A 20,974-nucleotide genomic window follows, 5' to 3' on the forward strand; every position below is an offset into this window, starting at 1 on the left:
AAAGGATAATAAAAAAATATAGGCATTAAATCAAAAAAGGATAAAAATAATTTGAAAACTCTAAAATGCTGGTAAATTATTGATGTCCTTTCACAGCATGTGAGTGGATCATGTTTGTAAATAAAGTGTCAAGTATCTCATTATGCAATGGATCAAATTTTATTGATGTAAAAATGTGAAAACATCTGCATGAAGATCAAATCCCGAAAACTGTCTTTTCATAGTGGCTCTATTTAAAGCACTCGCAACGTTCATGTATCAATGTGAGTTGATTCATTTTAATATCCCTTGTGTGTTATTACCATATGCCTCCAATAGTGTGCCATGAAGAAAGTGTGTGTGCTTGTGTTTATCACAGAACTATAATCTGAAGGGAGCTGTTAATCCCCAAAGCTGTACTCTGCAGAAAACACCCAGTAGGAGATGTTGAAATAACCTTTAATGGTTTTAAATAAGTTTAAACATCACTGATGCAAATATTTTTCTGTATCTTTCAGAAGACTTCAAAACAGTACTCAAATGGAAAATGTTTAGACTGTTGATGTTATCTCCAGCATCTTCCTTTTTTTAAATTATATTTTGAAATTAAATTACTTCCTTTACTGTTATGAAAGAAAGGGGTTTTAAATAGGATGGAAATGTTCTTTCATTCTTTCTTTACCATTCTTTACCTTTCTAAAAATGTTAACCTCTGGTTCTGACTATGAATTTTTTTTACTCCAGTTTTTGCACTCCTGCTCTGGCCTCCACAGGTACAGATTGCAGAAAAAACCAGCAGCAGAGCTGAGACCACACTCAACTTTTAAGAGTCTCGCTCAGATTTAGGACCGGCTCTCTGGGTAAACTCCTAATATATTCACACGTCGCGCGTTCTGTCTCTCTCGATGGGATGCAGATTAGGAGGCTGTATATTCATGCTGCGGCACAGTAAACAGCTGCAGCTGGCGCAGTTTGTCTGTGATATTAGTGAGAGAGAGCTCAAGGAGAGCAGTGCTGACAAAACAGACTGCAGATCAGCAAAAATGAAGGAGGGGGGCGTGTGATGTGTTTCAAATATGTGCTTTGGCGAGATACAGCTTTATTTGGCTTGGAGTAAAATCCACATAAGGGCTTGTCAATGTTTAGTTTGTTTTTCATGGGTAAATAGTGACATTTACAGACTGTCATGTGTGACTACAGCTGGTAAAGGAAGAAAATCTTGTTGGCAGCAATTTTGCATTTAAGAAGACTAGATACATGTTCTTTGGCTGCTGAAATATAATCTGCTGCAAGAGCAGATTAGCATTTTGTAGATATATTAGCAATTTGGCTGAGTTTAGTAAGTTTAATGAGCAAAAATAAGCCCATTGGGTTGCTTGCTGGACTTGATCAGAACGAGGAGCATCTGCTGGAGGAACGGAGATTGCAGGAAGCTCCTGCCACCCGACAGGAAATAGTTGGCCTTTAAAGTCCATTAAACACTGAATTTTTTTTTCAATACTTGCAAATATGGAGTTTGTATAAACAGGATATGGCGTTGTGTCGTATTTACTGCAGAAACAGGGTGTGAGGGAAAAGTGTTTCCTCTTCCAAAGAGGATCTCTGAAGGTCTTTGTCTTTCCCCACAAACTGACTTGAAGATATTTGGATATTTGACCTTTACAAGCATTGTTGTGACAGAAGAATCTTAGTGCTTGAAGGGCAATACATTCTGAGATTGTCTGTCATGATTTCTTATTCTTCTGTTGCTGAAATACAGTTGAAACTAGATATTTACATAAACTACATCTAAAGACACATGACCTTTTTCTTACCAACATTAAATCAGATTAAGCATTTTTTGTTTTACCTTAGCTAGGATTATCAAAATTATATTAATTCCCACAATGCCAAAATGCCTGATGGTTAATAAATGAAGCAGGTTGTCAGAAATGCAGGAGCACCACAGGGGACTGTACTCTCATCATTCCTTTTCACTCTGTATATGTCAGACTTCCAGTACAAAAAATATTCCTGTGATCTGTAGAAATACTCAGATGACTCTGCATTCATCAGGTCTGCTAGAAATTATCAAGAAGCTGAGTACAGAGAGTTGGTGGAGCGCTCTGTGGCATGGTGTGGGAACAATCATCTTATTTTAAATGTGAACAAAACAAAGGAGGTGACTGTAGATTTCAGGAACATGAGTATGTCGAGCTCTATTTCCACCATGGAAAGTTGGTGGAGGAGTATAAATACTTTGGTGTGCACTTGGAAAACGGACCGAAGTGGAAATGCAACAAGTTGTCTATTAGAGATAGAGCAGACTTTACTTCTTGGGTAAGCTTAAATCCTTCCATGTTTGCAGCAAGATGCTGCATGTCTTCTATAAGTCTGTTGTGGAGCTGCTATTATCTGTTAGAGCAGCAGCAGTAGAACCAGGGACTTAAAAAGGCTCAGCAGCTTGGTAAAGAAGGCTGGTTCTGTTCTGGGGTGACTGAGGAACCTTTGGAGGTGATGATGTAAAGAAAGAATATCCTTTATTAATGACTTTGGTGCAATATTTTAGATACTGCGTTTCTTTTCTGGAAATTTGTCCTATTCCTCCAGACAGAACTGGTGTGAATGAGCTTTACTGAGTGTTTTGCTGCCATCCCTGCAGCAAAATGCTCACACATTATAATGTTCTTGGGTTGTAAGGCTCTCCCTCTTTTCTCCAAATGTGATGATTGTTATTATGGCTAAACACTTCAATTTTACTTTCATCTAGCCAGTAAACAAGTAGCCAAACTTGCAAGGTCCTTCTCCCTAGGTGCATTTTATTACTATAATCTGGCTTTCACACTGTACTTGCATAAAGGACATATGTATTGCAGTAATTAAGAAATTTAAATCAACTCAGACTCACACATAGTGATTAGAACTATAAGAAATATGGCAGGAATCACATCTCTTAAGCTGACTGCTAAAATCTGAATGGTAAAATGTTGGTTTGCTCTGGAAAGAGGTGAAAAGGACCATCTTAGTTGACACCTCAAAGTGATTAAAAGCTTAATGTTTCATGTGCTTCTACACTGAAATTTAAATAAAATCAATGAAGGCAACTAAGGACATAAACTTTGAGACTGAATGTCAGTTAGTGTACTGGGTAAAAAGCAAGCTACCTTGAACTTCTTTATACTGTATACTGCCTCCAGGGAGTGAGATTTTCATGTAATCCTCAAGCTTTTTAAAGGTTTTTCAGTTTTACTTTGAACCTCAGCTCCTTTTTTTGCTCATTTTCTTTGCTTACACCAGCTTCTTGTATGTGATATACAGTCATACTAAAAAGAGATGTCACCTCTCTGTCAGTTCTGTGCTTTTAATGTATAAATTATTTGATCTTCTCTAGATTTGGATCTTATTAAAATTCAAAACCAAATGTGCAGAACTGCACATCCCAGATTTCACCATAACATAATTTAAAATTTTGTAGAAAAACCCCTGGATACATACAAAACAAGTAGAGTGTACTTTCTTTTTTTTTACCATGGCTGCACATGTGTAGGTCTGTGGGAAGTTGTTTAGCTTGTCTGCATGCTTGTAAAGGATGCAAAGGTGCCCTTCAGCATCCAAGTAAATGAATCACTGGACTGGTTGGTGGTAAATATCACTGTGTGGAGGCAAGAGGGTGCGGGAGCATTATAAATCTTCTTCATATTCCCTTAGATAATTAAAGGTCAGAAAAACTCTGTTATGATAAGCTCTGTCTTGCAAACAAGAGCAGGGTTAATAGCTTTGGTTTTCTGTTAACCGTATAAATGGGGCACATGATGCCACCTTGTGTTGGCTGGATTCTGGTTTGGAGCCAGTGATGGAAGCACAAACAAACTGGGGGTCTGAAGAGGGTGAACACACTCGAAAATGAGCTTCTCGGTGTACAAAAGGATCAGTGGAGCTGCAGAATGCAGATAGCGGTACAGTAGGTGAGAAGAATGATTATTATACTGATCAAAGGGAGTCCAGCTCTGCTAATTGCTCTTGTAATGTTCTCTGCACAGCGGTGGGGAATAAGACTTCTATCTCCAGAGACACTGCAGGGACAGGCACACACACATCCTGTCCCCAACACACAGAGCCCTTAATATGCAGCATCGACTGATCCGACTCTGCCTTGATCCTCCCCCTGTAGAGAAGAGATGATCTGCAATGAGTCGCAGTGGTAATGAGGTGATCTCTACCTGTATGTGAAGAAGACATAGTCCAGTTGACAAGCCACAACACAAACAACTTGAGTGTTTTGATTCTTCCTTAATTAAATTTTATCTAGCATTAACAAGTCACATTTTTCTGTAAAGATGTGTCTCTTATGTTTGAGACACAATATGGGCTGACAATAGTTATTGGATCTCTTACGGGGTTTTCCACCAAAGTGCTTGACCACATAACTATCCACCCATCCACTGTCTATATCGTTTGTCCTTGCATGGTTGCAGGTTGTGCCTATCTCCAACAGTTATTGGACGAGAGGCATTCAGGATAGGTCATCAGTCCATTACAGGGCAACACAGAGCCACAACCATGCACACACATACTGATCCCTAAGTGTGTCAATTTAGAGAGATCAGTTGCTCTAATAGTCATGTTTGTGGACTGTGGGAGGAAGCCAGAGTACAAGGACAGAACCCATGCATGCACATGAAGAACATGCAAACTCTATGCCAAAACAATCCCAGGCCAAGATGAAAACCCAGGACCTTCTGGCTGCAAGGCAGCAGTGCTATCACATCATATTTTTCAAGTGTTGTGAGTCTCAGCAGTAGTTTTTCACTCCTGATACTGGTGGCAGTACATCCTTAATATTATGTTAAAGTTTTGGACTGCTTACACATATACATACAGTATATACATTATATTTAATATACTGTCACACTGTATACTTATCTTACCATGTAAGGTTGTGTTACTTTTATACTTTTACTAAGCTCAAAGATATGGATCACATTCAGTCAAATCAAATCTATGTAATGTGTGCAAGATTTAAAGTTGGCGGTCATTTTGCATAGTCCACTTTTATCTCAGTGAAGGATTTAACATTTACATTGTGCTACAGCACAAGGATAGAGAGAGTTACTTATTGTCTGACACCTTTTTATTTTTTTGTCAAAATTTATTGATTGCCTCACCATCTGGTGTATAAGAACCCTGCTGAATTAATTAGAAAACGGTCGGAAAGCTGACAGTTGGAGACAGTTAAAGCACTCAGCATGATGAGGTGAGCGAATCTTCATCAGTGCCAAGAGAGTATTGGTATATCGGTATATAAGTTTAGGTGATTCCACTGTGATATTTGTGCATCATTTAGGTAAACTGCAAAGAAGTGTGAAGTATATATTGTATCTTTAACAAGATAATTAACCAAAATATTATAATTTTGCAATAAAAAGCCTAATTGTATATAACTGTAGTCGGATTTAGAGTGTAGAGTTTTTGTTTATTGTTTACTGTAGATGTAGTGAAATCTATTAGACCAAAATCAAAGGCAAAATACAAATATTTGATCCCATCACAAAGTTGTATTTACAACAATCTCATTCCATGAGGAACAAAAAAACTGATTTTTTTTATAAGCCGCTGTGTTTTCATTATTCGTCCTTGAATTAGAAATAGTTTCCTCTTTTATTACTTGAGTGAAAAGATTTCTCTTATCTTCAAGCTGTTGCTCATAAAGGCCAAATCCCTCAACAGGTATGCATAATTTGTGATATTACTAAAGAGAAAGACTTCAATTCAAGTACAAGTGAAAACATAAAAGAAGAAAAATGTGAGGGAACATGAAACCAACAAAAAGCACTGATTTATATGCTTCTCTCGCAGAGACTCTGATTGTAAATTCAGTCAAGCTTTCATCACAATCACTCACTGAGTCTTATGTGGATTCCTGCTGCACCCAAGAGTGTGAAATAAACTAGAGGTTTATCTTTAAATACCTTCGGTAGGAAGGTGGATCCTCAGATGAGTGGATGGGCTTCTGCAAGTCCGTGTCATGGGAAAGGTCATAGAGCTGAGACCCTGACAGTAAACTATGCATGGTCAGGGGACACCTGTTGGCTTCTGCTTTTTATTTCTGGAGCAAGTGCCACTTTTATAGGTTTGTTCTCCATACACCTCCATAAAGAACTTTTTTTTTAGCTTTTTTTCATATTATCCTCTCTTTGTAAACAGTTTACTCATTTATTCCATTCAGATATTAAAGACAAGCGAAATTTGATATTTCTTTTTCTTAGAGCTGTTGTATCATCCCTGCAGCACATTAAAAAGTAGAGCGTGTTGCTGTCTCTTTATATCAGTTTAATTTAGTCTGGAGCAATTTAAAAACATGTTACTACCAATTATAGATGCTGTGCTTGGAGGGTAACGTTTTCCTGGTCTTTATTAAGCATGCTTCTGTTTGCAATTTGCACAGGCATCACTCAGGAGATGATCAATGAGACACGGGCGTCCACAGAGAGGAAGATGATGGGAGACATCCAGGAGATGATGAGAGTAGGAGATGAGGTCAACCAACAGGACTCTCAGGGAGCCACGCTGGTAAGAAGTTGCTCATAGGCATAACTAGTTGGCAGTGAGGGTTTGTCTTACTTTAGGATCATTTGAAATAGATCTTTCCATGTTAAAATGTAAATCAGTGAAAAAAAAAAAAGTTAAGTAAATATTTACTGTATAAAAACTAATGATGAGAGTACTGAAACCTATGTATTCAGTGCAACTCTTCAGCAAACTACTCCTCAGTACTACTAGTAACAAGGTATTACAAACCTCACACATGGAGAGTAGGCAAAACCTGGTTCTAGTGCTGTGAGGTGCAGCTCTGGATTTATTAGTTTACCAGTATTCTCACCCACACCACTGAGATATGAAACATGACCTAAAGGACAAGATCTTAGAAGCAAACATTCCTCCATTGAGGGCCTGGGATCAGCCTTCAAGAAAACCTCAAAAGGTTGGTGCAGAGACACGGCTTCCTCATATCAACGTTGTTGAAGAATCTGATCAGGATGTGTTTAGGACACACTCCTATGGCGGTTTGGTTATCTAGAGACTGGACTTGATTTTGCTACATCCATTACCTAATTATTTAATTTTGATTAATTACATAGATTATAACAATTTACATATTTTAACACAATTAATAACAGCATTTTTACATACAAAAGTTCCAGCTGCAACTTAGGAATCCCCACGTTTTTAGCACACCCATAAATCTGATGCACAAGTGACATCTGCAAACAGCAAATTTCAATTAAAATGTGATTAATTGCAATTAATTCCCATTTTCAAGCTGTTGGCGTGAATAAAAACGTCTATCAAGTTCCTCTGCTAATTGAAAACTATGCAGTAACAAAGTACACCAATACTTCTGCTTTCATCAAACGCAGGAGGGTTAGTAGCAGCTGGTTCCCTTCTATCACTTATATTGAACCACAGTCATCAATGCAATATCAATATGTTCAATGTTTCAATTGAAAAGTGCTACTTAGATGTAATACTTTAAAAGTATTTAAAGTATAAAGTAAAGGCATGCACAGTTTGTATGTTGACATGTAAGATAACATTTGCTCCCTCTGGTGCTTACATTCGATTGGTTCTGAACAAATTTGTGTTGATGGAAAAGAAGAGTGAGATGGGATAATAGTAACTAATATCATCATCTCAATATTCATCAATATTTTCCATAAATATGTTTCCTAATATTGTGCAGTTACACTTCTGTTGAAGCAGACATTTTGTCCTAAGCTTTTGTTCAGACTATTTTTTTTTTTTACATTTACTTTGTACTTTAATGCTTTTGCTGTTAGATCAGTTAATTTGTGTGAAACCAAATATGCTGTTACATATCCTAGTTCCCTAACACTGATAGTCCAATAAGCAAACAAACCAGCTGGAAAAAGACTGTCTGAAGTACAACCAAAACAGATCTGGAAATCTGTCGTTTTGAAGAAAATGTGAGTCATTTGGTTGCGGACTCAAATTGAGTTCTCCACACTGGACTTCAACAGAGAGACGATTAAAAAAATATGTATAAATATTCAGTGAATTTCTTCATTACGCGTTAACCTTTTCAAGATTATATTCTCAACAGCATCGTCTCAGGAGGCTGTAAAACCTTCCGAGCTAATCAGGCATTAGAGGCTCATTAAAACCTTCTTAAGGCGAATCAGCTGAGATTTAAAATCCTCTACACATACGCTGGTTATCTAGTGGTGAACATCAGCAATGTAAAGAAGCCTGACGCAATAATTGGTGCATTAAAAAGCTATGCATGTCAATAATCAATGTAAGACCATTTCAATACAGCATAAAACAAATTAATGTTAATGTATTATAAAACTAGCCATTTTTGCACACATTCTTCTTATGTGGATTAACAACTTACAGACTCTTTGGAACAGAGTTTGACAGTACTTGTTTTGCCAGATCAGCCATTTATAGAAGGGGTGCACTTGCAGAAAGACTGAGAAAGCTTTATTCACTCATTAAATCAGTTTTTCAGTATTCAGAGGTGCACTGAATTAACTGCTTCCCCAACATAGCAGATCAGTGCAGTTAAGCACTGAAAAGGGCGTGAAAAGAATCATCTACATTTAATTTCCTAAGAGGGATGTAATGTCAGGGACCTAAATAAAGTCTTCATTACGTATCAGGGATTTAGCTACGATGTGGAAACATGGTGACTGATCACTGGGTGGAAATAGCGAAGTAAGGTAGTATCCCAAAATAACCTTGTTAAGCTTTTTATACATTACTACAGATTATCTATTGGACTTCCTCATCCCTTTGCCTTGCATCCTGTTAATCTTTTTTGAGCATGATGAAGCAAAATGGAGCATACCTTATTAAAATCACTGGCAGGAAAGACGGGGAAAAAATGGGAACTGGTTACGATGTTATGTAACTGTAATATTTTGCTTTTCAGTGAAATGCATTTTGTGTTGATTTTATTTAAGCAGTAGTGATGTTCATGCCTTGTGGTCTGACATGGCTAAAACAAGGATGAACTTCCACAAAGACATGGATGTTCCAGTGTGGTGCAGAGGACTTTGACTGGTCCACCCAGAGTCCTAATCTCAACTTAACAGAGGACCTTTTGGATGAATTAGAGCAGAGACTGCAAGCCACACCTTCTCATCCAACATCAGTGTCTGACTTCACAAATGCTCTTAAAGAAAATTGTCCAAAAATGTATATTCCTACAGTATATAGACACTAAAAACCTTTTGAAAAACTAAGCTAGAATAGCTGCAAAGGAACATTTGGTGGCAACCTGGGGGTGACATTTCAGAAAACTACTGTGTTTTACAATTCAAAGGATGCTGGAAAAAGCTTGCACTTGTAAGATCTTTTGATACTAATTAGAGCACTTTCATATCCACCCATGCCAGCATAACAAACATGTTATCTTGTTTATTATTAGATTTGAGGCAATTCCACAGTCTTGGCAACTCCTTAAACACTAAACAGCTTGAGATATTTGTCTTGCGGGTCAAAAGGGACCCATTACTATATTTACTTGTAGAAAAAATACGCTAAACTATCTTTTTCCGACTTGAAATTTTATGACTTTTCCTAAATTGACCCCATCACTAGAAAAAGTGATTCTTTGTTTTTGTTTATATTTCCATGTGGGCTGTACAACACTAGGGTACAAGGATTGTCTATGGGTCATTTCTGACCCACGAATTATAAAAGCATTTAAACACCAGAAAAATAGTTCAAAGGCCACACACAAACTAATACATATACACACACACACACCCCTGCACCCCACCCACACACATGCACACGCCCCCATATACACATATCAAAGAAACTGGATTGATGTACAAATTTAACTTGCATTTGACCTGCACCTGCCCTCTCAACCTGCAGCTAACCCCTCACATCAAGCTCCCAAACACAACAGAAAACAATCTCAGATATAATAATAAAAACAAATTAGGTATAGAGAATTTGAAGGTAAGCTGAATCTGAGTACTCCTAGTTGGTTCCTTGCTGACTCCATAAGTAGACGTTTCACTGCCCAACAGGTGCTACGTTGTATGTTTGCACATACTGTCCTACGTGGGACCTTGAGCATAAGAAGTTGAACAAATTCTTGTGCTGAAGATGTTCAACGTAGGAGCATCTTCATATGGTGAAGAACATCTCCATGCTATGAAGATTTTCCTGAACATCTTGTGTTGAATATTTTGTGTTCAATGTGGGAACTTATGTTCAACATAGGGTAGGAAGGATAGGATGATCTTCATCTTATGTTGAAGATGTTCATCATGAAAGCATCTTTATAAGATGAAGAACATCTCCATCTTATGGGGATGTTCTTCATCTTAAGTTCAATGTGGGGTGGGAAGGATAGGATGTTCTTCGGCTTCTGTTGAAGATGTTCAACATAAGAACATCTTATAAGTTCAACACCTTATGTTGAACAGAAGATGTTCATCTTGTGTTGAGGATGCTCAGCATAAGAACATCTTCATGAGATGAACATCATCTCATGAAGATTTTCTGTACCTGCACACTCGATCTGCAACTAACAGATGTTCAGTACCTTATGTTGTGCAGAAGATGTTGATCTTGTGTTGAAAATCTCATATAACTATGAGACACAACATAAGAGCTGATGTTAAATTGTTCACAAAATCAAGCTACATTTTTTTTTTGTTGTGTTACAAGAGGTATTTTTATAATTCAATTCCTAAAAAAATATAAAGGAACGAACCATTGACAAAAAAGTTCCAAATTGTTGATTTTTTGTTCCCTTCCAGTATAAATAATTCAGAAGTAATTACTTCACATTTATATAATTACAATAATAAACCTTTACTGTGTAGAAGAAAACTTGCTGCAACACTTGGCTTGTGGTAAAAAAAAGAAAAGAAAAAAGAGTGCAATACTGTTTATTGTCTTTTTGTATTGTATAACAAAAATAAATGATAAAAAAGGAATTAAATTGAGTTGAATTGATAAATAACAGATTGTTTCATCATCCGAGATAGATTTTGGATTTAAAATTCAATTAATTTGCTTTATTTTGGGGCTTTTGTTAGGGTGGCTCATTTTTGACCCGTAGGACAAGAGGAGTAAACAGAATGTTAGGATCGCACGAGGGTGAAAGACTTTTCAGTTCTCCTTGTGGAGCCACAAAGACTTTATTAAATTATTTTATGTAACTATTAATGATCATTGAGACCTGCTAACTTTCTTTCATGTGCAGAATCACTCTGCACTCATTAAATTTGTGAATAAATGATGCTAAGTGTAAAATAGAGAACCATGAATGTACTTCCACTTCTATAAATAATTTTCTGACTACGAATCGAAATTACAGGGTTAGATCACTACTTTACAAACATGAATCAAGGTAACCCTTAATTTTTGGGTGAAAAAATTGCTGCTATACACCCAGCAGAAATTATGAATTGTGGATATTCAGCAAGTTTTTACTTTTCTATGCAAGAAGTAAAATTAAGCAGGAGAAAAGAAAATTGCAAAGACTGCTATTTTTCAAAGCATATTTTAAAATATTAACTTCTTTTTTCCTCTAAAAGCATAATTTAGATCAGTTATTTATGACAAGTTAATTCACAATAAAGGTCATCTGAAAGCACTTTACCAGACAAGTTCAACTCAAATAAATCCAAATAACTGCAGAACAAATGAGTCATTTAATCAGATCACATTACATTTTATGCAACAAATCCAAATTTCATTGTGATACAATCAAATTTAGTTGACCTTTTATTGTAAAGCAAACCAAAGGAAGCCCAGCTAATTTCTTTGAGCATTTCACTTTGTAATCCATCAACCTGAACAAGCATGTGGTGACAGTGGAGAGGAACCACCTCCTTTAAACAGGAAGAATCCTAGTGAAGGAGATGAGAATAATGACCAAAAGCTAATCTGCTCCTCTCTTGTGAGCCTGAAATCTCTGTTTCCTGTACAGTTCATAACAGACCACCTGTGTTTTTTCATTCTGATTATAATAAACTCTATATAAACCTCCTTCTTGAAACAGAAGGTCTCAGTCACTCGCTGCATCAGCCAATAATCCTAAAAGCAGACAGAGATCAGCTCTCCATGAACTGGATGACCCCAAAACATTCCTCACATGCTTCTGTTTGCCCTTTTCAACTACATGGTATTTCTCAATATGACCCTTTGGGTTGTTTTTTTTTTCCTTTTCCTGGTACCAGGTGCTGTTTTTGGTTTTTAGGATAACTTCAGTCCAGGTTTGAAATGAGCTAAGCCTGAGTTGATACTCGGAACAAAAATACAATAAAAAGTCCAAAGAACTTGCTTTTAAATTTTCCATTTTACATGCACGTTTGCATGGAGTGACTAAATCACATTGTGTGTTCTTGATATTGTGTCTTGTTACAGGTTTAGTATATCCATGTACAGAGATTGCAAATCCAAAAGCATAATCTATAAGGTAAAATTAGACGTTTCCCCTCTGGTGTATAGAAAAGGGCTCTAAAGTGCAGCTGTATTTATCCTTTGAAGGTGTCAAGTACTTTTATCCGCAAGTCTGTATGTCAGAGTTATAACATTCATACACACACAAAAACAAACCAATAGAGATTTTATGTCTCTGTCAGCTTTACATGTTGTTTCCATAGTATCAGCTGATCCTGCATAGGTGAGGTCACCTGCAGGGGACAACAGAGTCAAACTCTAAATAGAAAAAGAAAAAAAAATGTTTTAATTGTATTATCTTAAATAAACAAAATTCAGTTCCCTTAAAAACCCAAACTGTTTAGTTTAATATTCTTCCATGTTTTTTTTGGTATTATGAAATGAATAAACAGATTTATGTCAGCCAGTTTGGCGCATCAAAGAAAATATGCATGTTATTTGTATTAAAAGCACTGGAAACCTTCTGAAGGTTATATGCCAACTTCCTACTATTCTCTTCTTTATAGCCATGACTTTCAACCCTTTGATTTTTGAACAAATTTTACATGTTCATGTGAACAAACTTTGGATATTAACTGAAGCAAACAACAGACTTACTGTATCTATTTTCAGCTGAAATTTAATCTTCACATAGTTTCTGAACATTTTTGCACGCCTTGTTTTTTAATGTCTGATGAGAAGAGTTTTGAATTCAATGGCCTGACTTAAAACTCTGTTCTGCTCTTTTAGTGATACCTGATAGCAACCAGTAAAACAGGAAACATAACAACCACAGATAAGCTCCTAACAATAACTGATTTAATTTTTGTTGCTTTACTCAACAGTGATTGTAGAGCCTTTTGATATATTTTTTAGATTGAAAATGGACCACCCAAATTTACAAACCAGTAATTTTGTACTGTGTTGCAAAGATTAGTTTGCAAAAATCTTTGTGCATGGAATCTTAAGCCACAATGTATAAACACTAGAGCAAATCTGCTGCATATCCAAGTCACTTGACAGAAATTTCACAATCGTCCATAATCCGTCTTTGCAGCTCCACATTGCAGCAGCAAACGGCTACGTTCAGGCTGCAGAGCTGCTGCTGCTGGAGGCGGGGGCTCGAGTGGACCTGAGGGACTCTGATGGATGGCAGCCTCTTCATGCGGCAGCGTGCTGGGGTCAGGTAAAGCAAACACAGCAAGAAGCATGAAGAAGATGAGCATTCACATTGAGCCGTTGGTGACATTTACTCCTGTGGTGGTTGTTTCAGATGCATGTGGCAGAGCTGCTGGTGTCACAAGGAGCAAGTCTCAGTGCTAAGACCTTCCTAGAGGAGACACCCATCGGTATGTTAAAGAAGACAAATCATCCCTGCAGGGACTTCCTTACGCTTAAGATAAAGGATTTAGTCACATTATGAACTGGTTTAAAAGTTTTAAGGAAAGCTAACCCTTTTACTTGTTGTTTGTTGCCTTAATCTTAATTAATCTCATGTCCCTACCCAAGCTGACATACAGTGTACGTCATCTTTGTTACTTAAGATCTGTGTGAGGATGAGGAGTTCAGAGCCATCCTGCTGGACCTGAAACACAAGCATGACACCATCATGAAGTCTCAGCTCAAACACAAGACCTCACTGTGCAGGAGAACTTCCAGCGCAGGCAGTCGTGGGTGAGTACTGCCCTCTGCTGGTTCTAAGTCTGCTACTGCATGGTTTGAGTTTGATTTAGATGGAAGATAAACATAACTTTCTGTTTTTTATTTATTGTAACTTCGTCTGTGTTTACAGAAAAGTGGTGCGGCGAGCTAGTTTGTCAGACAGACACAACTTGTGTCGCAAGGAGTATGAAACTGAGGCCATCGTGTGGAGGGGAGGAAGAGAGGAGGAGGAGAAGGAGAAAGAGTCTGATCAGGACAATAATCAGGTGGGAAGTTGTTCCACTAAGAAGCTAATTATTGTGGTATATTTTTCCCTCATGTTAAAATTAGTATTTTTAAAACGCCAAGAAGGATAACCATCTGTCATAAATGTCAGTTTGACTGTTGGGATGTCAAGATATTAAGACTTCCTCTAGCAGCCACACAGGAGGAAACCCACAAAGGAAAAACAAAACATTATAAAAATACTCAGTCATGAGCTGAAGGGTAATTTTCTGCAAGATGCTCAAAAAAAGTTATGTTAATAAACATGAACCAGGGTCGCTTAAAATATATGTATTTTAAGTCTCGTTTTAAAACATTTTATGAATAGCTGCATTTTCTACAATATAAGTACATTGTATAAATAAATAAATACGTAATAAAATTAATTTCCAGTATTTTTAGTTGACTTCCTCTGGACAAGATCAAGTGCATAATTGTTGATTTTTGAAACATGAAAATCTGAAAAATGTGATGGGCATTTGTGTTCATCCCCCTTTATTCTGATACAACTAAATACAATCCAGTGCAACCATTCAGAAGTAACCTAATTAGGAAATGAAGTTCATCTGTGTTTGATTTAGAGATTTTGATATGGAGAGGAGGTTGACTTTTATCAGGTCAGTAACCATAGGGTCATAGAGTCAGAGCTACAAAGGAATGGCTTAGATTAAAGCAAGTCCAGACCAAAATAGCATTTTTTTTAGATTTTTGTTTGTACAAAATGTTGAAAACCATATCTCTTTCTTTCCACCTCATCATTATGTTTTACTTTGTGTTGGTCTATCAGGCAAAGTCCTGATAAAATACACTAGAGTTTATGGCTGCAACGTAATGAACTATGAAAAAGTTCAAGGGGTTTGAATAGACTAAATGGCACTAAGCCACAGAGGAATCATAGTAACCTTTATCGACATTCTGCAGGTGAAGCCTGTCGTAGCTGTGGAGCCGCCAGACAAGCCCAAGACACCCACCATCCTCAAAGATGGCAGTGGCAAACAGAATGGCCTCATCACAACCACGACGTCCATGCCACCTCAACCGCCCTCCAACGGCAGCACACCGACGCCCAGTAAGGTCACAGTCGTCACTTCCCAGCCTTCGCAGGAGGACATTGCGCCGAGGGAGCGCGCTCAGACGTTGTCAGAGTTAAAGAAGCAGAGGGCAGCAGCCAAACTGTTGAATCACCCTTTGTTCAACGGCCACCTTGGCAACGGCTCAACAGACTCCTTCTCTGATGCCAAATTTTACTCTGAGGACCCTCGGATGCCACTGGTCTCTTCCAACGGCAACGCAGTTTACTACACGCCAGCCAGCGGCGATCCTCCCCTCCTCAAATTCAAACAGCCCTTGGAGGAGGAGCAGCCGAAGGCGCGGACCTGCTGCTGCGTGTCGTAGCTTCTTGATCATATAACTGTTGACAAAACAGAAAAAGTACAGAGGAAATGAGGAGAGGAAGAAAGAAAACAAAGAGTAATCCTGTTTTTGACATCCTGTTCTCTGTCCACTTTAAACTCGGTCCAGAAAAGTCGCACTTCCATTCTGTGCAAGTTCTCTTGCGGTCAGAGAGATCCTGCTCAAAGCAGGAAAAGAGCAGAATCGAGTTGTTCAGAGGTACAGGAGAAACTGGTTCAATAGGCCTGAGTACCAATTCTGCCAATGTAGAATCACCGAGATTGGGCATTTTTTGAAATCATGTGAAAAATCTTGATGCAGTGGAGTCGAGAAATTCCCCAACATGATGCATGTTCCGCCCTCAAACTGAGCTGGAAACAGCCCCTTTTTGTTGTATTTTTTCAGCAAACTGATTGCTATCAGGTCAATAAACATTTTCATGCAGGACAAATTCACAGTTCAGCTGCATCACTCTAGTTTTTGTCATTTCTGAATGTGCAGGAACACCATGCTGGAGGGTTAAAGGAAGATTGTTGAGGAACAGCAAAACGTAGCATGACTGTCTTTAAGTCTCCTTTGCATTTAAACTGTCAAAGGGAATAAATACCAGAAAACAGTGTTAACTAATGGAAAAAGTGTACTTCACAGTGGATAACAAACGTAAATCACCTGCACTGTTTAAAAATGTCAGAATAACATGTTGGCTACATTTCACCATCCTCTTATATGACCCCTTAACTGACAGATCATGCTGTGTATTTTCTATAATCCACTTTGTGCTCACCCCCATAGATAATTTAAGCAAACTTGGTTGCTGTACATTTCCTTATTTATGAGATTAATGTGTTAAAAACATTATGGCTCTTTAAAGTTGAGTGTATTTATTATTTGGATATGTGGAGAGTGTGAATGCAGTATGAGATGAGCACCTTTTGACATGGAAAGAAAAAAAATCAATCAGATGATGAAGAGACATAAGTCAATGTCCGACGTCTGTACATGTTGTTAAATACAAACTTGTCTTGTTAGGGTGGGGTTCTGTTTGTTCTCAACGAATAACAGTGTTATTTGTTTTTATCTTCTTTTTCCTGGTAGCCATTGTGTGGCTCCTCTGTCTGCCAGTTACTGTATTTTTATTATTAGAGATTGTTGTGAATTACTGTAAGAGTTTTCAAAAGCCAATGCTGTCATTAGAACTTCCTATAATGGCTCAAATTCAAAATATCGACTTTCTAGTTAAAATAAGACATGCAAGTAAAGGAATAGTGCAACATTTTTGGAAATACAGTCCTTGCCCTTCTCCACATAACAAGCATGTATCCATCTATCAGATGGTACATGAATATATGCTACCACTTGAAGACCAAACAGTGGGGTTTTTTAATTGCCAGAAATAATGCCAAATTTCCTTTATGTAATTTATTTGTATATGGTTCAATAACTGTCAACATGATGGCAATGTCACAGATGCTGGTCATTTCTCCTCTTTTCCATTTTTCACCTTTATAACCTTCATTGTTTTGTACTTTACTTCTCAGATACAAAATAAAGCAGATATCTATCATTTTTGTTCCATGCCTTCCTGCCAGCGGGCAGGATGTTCCAAAAAATTAAACTGGTGAATTATACATTTATCTATAATGTTTTATGAAAATAAAAAGTATTTTTCAGTTTATTTTTATAATTCATAAAAAAATACTAAAAAGAGACATAAACTAATATGTATTTGAGTATATGGGTTTGAAAAAGTTGCCAACACAACAATACTATCACCGCTACCACAGTAACTTTACATTAGTTAGGGGTTAACATTGCTAGACATGGCCAAACTCCATCCATCCATCCATTTTCTGTTCACCCTTTGTCCCTAATGGGGTCGGGAGGGTTGCTGGTGTCTATCTCCAGCTACGTTCCAGGCGGGGTCACCCTGGACAGGTCGCCAGTCTGTCGCAGGGCAATACAGAGACATACAGGACAAACAACCATGCACACACACTCACACCTAGGGAGAATTTAGAGAGACCAATTAACCTGACAGTCATGTTTTTGGACTGTGGGAGGAAGCCGGAGTACCCTGAAGAGAACCCACGCATGCACATGCAAACTCCATGCATCCATCCCGGGAATCGAACCCAGGACCTTCTTGCTGCAAGGCAACAGTGCTACCAACTGCGCCACTGTGCAGCCCACATGGCCAAACTGAACTACCCAAACTAATTGAGTCCTTTTACAGTCTTACAGTTCTTGAATGCGCAAAATAGAAAAACGCTGGATCCCAAGTGATGCCACTCCTCTCTGCCTGTCTATTTGCCAAAAACCGTCATTGTTGCTGTTGAGATGTGGTTTATATTTTATGACCCACTGCAGATTCACAATAAACTTAAAAATAGTATCACCCTTCTTATTTACTTCTCAGAATCTGTATTTCCAAACATGCTGAACTAATACCTTTTGATTTCCTACAGCCTCCCTGTTTCGATTGTGCCAAAGACTCTTTGATGAGTTGAAAACAAAATGCATTAGGGTTTGGAGAGTTAAGGATTTGCTTGTCTTTCATGGCCACCTGTTTTTTAGTAAGTTTATCCATGATGCTCTTTTGTTTTCACATTATAATTACCTGTACAGTGTTCTATAAGTGTACAGAGGAGTGCATAAATATGTTTGTGTCAGTGTTCCGGGATCTGTTCTCATAGTTTGCCTTTACATGTCTGTGTTGTTGCTGTTGGGGAACTGATACAGTCACCTGTCTTAATAAACAATGTCTGCACATTCATGGTTGGAATGCAGAAAACATTCTAGCTCCCTTTTTAAGTCATCTAGTAATTAATTCTGTTGCATGCACCTAGTTGGCCCTCCATCCTGAGATCGATTTCTTTGCATTATCTAAAACGTTAAATTCTTTTAGGTCTGTTGTTTAAAAACAACAAAAAAAAATACAGAGTCAGTCTGAATCATTTCTCTGATTCAACAAAGCTTTTTTTTTAAAAAAGAAAAAAAATTGGGTTTTTATAAAAGTATTTTTTTTATTTTGTTTTTAGCGACTGTAGATTTAATATTATTGCCTAAAATGTCACCTGAAATACAATGACACTTGAGCTTCTCCAAACTGTTAAACTGAGTACACGTATTATTTTTCTTAAAAAAACTCAGTCTGAGTTTTGACTTTATAAAGCGTTATTATAAGAAGAAAGGGGTCAGAATCTGTTAAACTGGCCATGAATTAATGCTTGTTCTTTCCTGCAATCCCTGTTGTCTTTAAGGATGAAATGATGAACAAAAACTACTGATTTGTAATTACTGGAATATATTGATGGCTGCATTAACATATTTTGAATAAATTGTATATTTTGAGAATTTTAAATGGTGTCTGAAATGGTAAAAAAACAAATATTGTCAATTAGGTTTTCTTCTAGCGTTAGGTTAAAATCCATCCATCCATCCATTGTCTTACTTGGAGTCGGGAGGTGCTGGTGCCTATCTCCAGCTAATGTTCCGGGCGAGAGGCGGGGTACACCCTGGACAGGTCGCCAGTCACGTTAGATTAAAATAATATTTGTAAATAGTACTTTTTATAAACATATCTAGTTTTCACCCTTAAATGCCAGCATTATCCACCCTACAGCGGTCTTCTGTTGTGCAACAAGCAGTGATTGTGTCTCCTTTTTTTACACACAGCTGTTGGGGTCTTTGCCAAATGTTGGCCACTCATTTAATGATATTTCTTTTCATCTTTTTGTCTGAACATCCCCTATTCCAATTTAATTCAGTTCATCTATCAATCTATCTATTGCCAAATCCCAGCAAATATTTTCTCAAGGCACTTTCTGGAGAAAAAAAAAATCCAAAATGATCCTCCCAATCAGTTTTATTACAACATGAGTACAGAAACAATAGCTCAGTATCATGATGGTTTGACTGCAGAGGAAAATGACGTGGTGGGTTGAAAACAACACACGTGAACATTTCATTTTTTGTTTTTAGCCTTTGTGCTTCTGCTACTCGTTTTAAATGAGTGTGACAGAATACGCTCATTAAACAGTAACAGTGGCCTCTCAGGCAGCTCAAGGATTTGAAAAAAGGAATCCATGGAAAAAACCCCAAGCTCATTTGTCAAACATCTATATCAGCTTACAGTCTGTGATGTTGTTAGAGCAAATGAACAGAGAAATCCCCTTTTCATCTGTAGCCCTCTCAGTGGACAGTAAGTGTACCCACAACATAAAGACTGAGTGGAGAACAATGGTGCTGAAAACTCGGGTTCTGGACTGCATTAACCTCCCTCATGTTGCCTGTCTTTGCTAATGTACCTAAGCAATACTGAATCCAGGCCAGCTGGCCCTGATCCCATTTCTTCTGTCCGCTTCATTGAAAAGCAAGGATTGAATCCAGAAGCAGCATTACAAAAGGATACCAATCATTCATTGGGGTTTATAAAAGGAGGGATGCTGAAAGAAGACAGAGAAATGCTCACAGATGTGTTGCAGCGAAGCCTGCAACTAAGCAATGGTAGAAACCAGACACCGTTGAGCATTTTTAGATCCAGACCCAAAATCAGAGGTGCCTTTGAGTGGTTCCTACATATCTGTGAAATCGCCTACAGTTGTCAGTTTGACCAACTCAGACAGCTGTTCAATTAAAATCCTTTCATTTCCCCTCACTGTTAATTCTAGATGAAAAAGACATCCTGACATTTATCTGCACTAGTTGATCAATTTTGGTTATTTTTTTTGCAAATTTTAGTATTATTATTTTTCAATGGTACATGTTAATCACTGAAAATTAGTTTTTAAATGTAATTAAAAAAAACATATTTTAATTGAAGGATTGAATCTATCTTTGCATGCTGTTAGAGGTATACATGCAAAGACATATGGCCCTGACCACATTCTCTGTCTCAGGGAACTGTGGTACATATGAAAGCTTTTCCTAATTAAAATCCTAGCATCAAGAAGTTGTCTGATCTGTTAAAAAACATTACAGGCAGATGTTAGAGGAGCACTAACACTTTTAAGTGAAACCTAAAAAATAGGTTGAGTTTTCTACTTAATGCCTTAAAACTGAGATGTTTGTTCAACTTATGGGCATAAGTTCTAAAGCTAAACTTAGCTAAAGATTTACGTAGCTGTAAATCTTTAGCTATGTTTTTTCTACTCTAATCATTTTTGGTAATCCTGACTTTATTTTTTCCTTTGAACTATTTGAATTTATTGTTAACAGAGCTGCTGTCTACATTTCTATAAACTATGACACTTAATCTGGCACC

General features: G+C 37.5%; 1 protein-coding gene across 3 annotated transcripts in view; it reads left to right on the top strand.

Moving 5' to 3' along the window:
- Positions 1-17,409, top strand: part of ppp1r16b (protein phosphatase 1, regulatory subunit 16B) — an 86,707-nt gene extending 69,298 nt beyond the window's left edge. For 2 of the 3 annotated variants that reach the window (XM_032550370.1, XM_032550371.1), the window contains exons 6-11: positions 6,404-6,528; positions 13,451-13,579; positions 13,667-13,742; positions 13,938-14,067; positions 14,186-14,321; positions 15,238-17,409. In XM_032550370.1, coding sequence (XP_032406261.1) covers positions 6,404-6,528; positions 13,451-13,579; positions 13,667-13,742; positions 13,938-14,067; positions 14,186-14,321; positions 15,238-15,714 — 1,073 coding nt within the window. In that variant the 3' untranslated portion in view covers positions 15,715-17,409. The remainder of the gene's footprint in view (positions 1-6,403; positions 6,529-13,450; positions 13,580-13,666; positions 13,743-13,937; positions 14,068-14,185; positions 14,322-15,237) is intronic. The other variant, XM_032550372.1, reaches the window with a different exon arrangement.
- Positions 17,410-20,974: the final 3,565 nt, after the last annotated feature.

Source organism: Xiphophorus hellerii, chromosome 20 (assembly GCF_003331165.1).
Source record: "Xiphophorus hellerii strain 12219 chromosome 20, Xiphophorus_hellerii-4.1, whole genome shotgun sequence".
Lineage (NCBI taxonomy): Eukaryota > Metazoa > Chordata > Actinopteri > Cyprinodontiformes > Poeciliidae > Xiphophorus > Xiphophorus hellerii.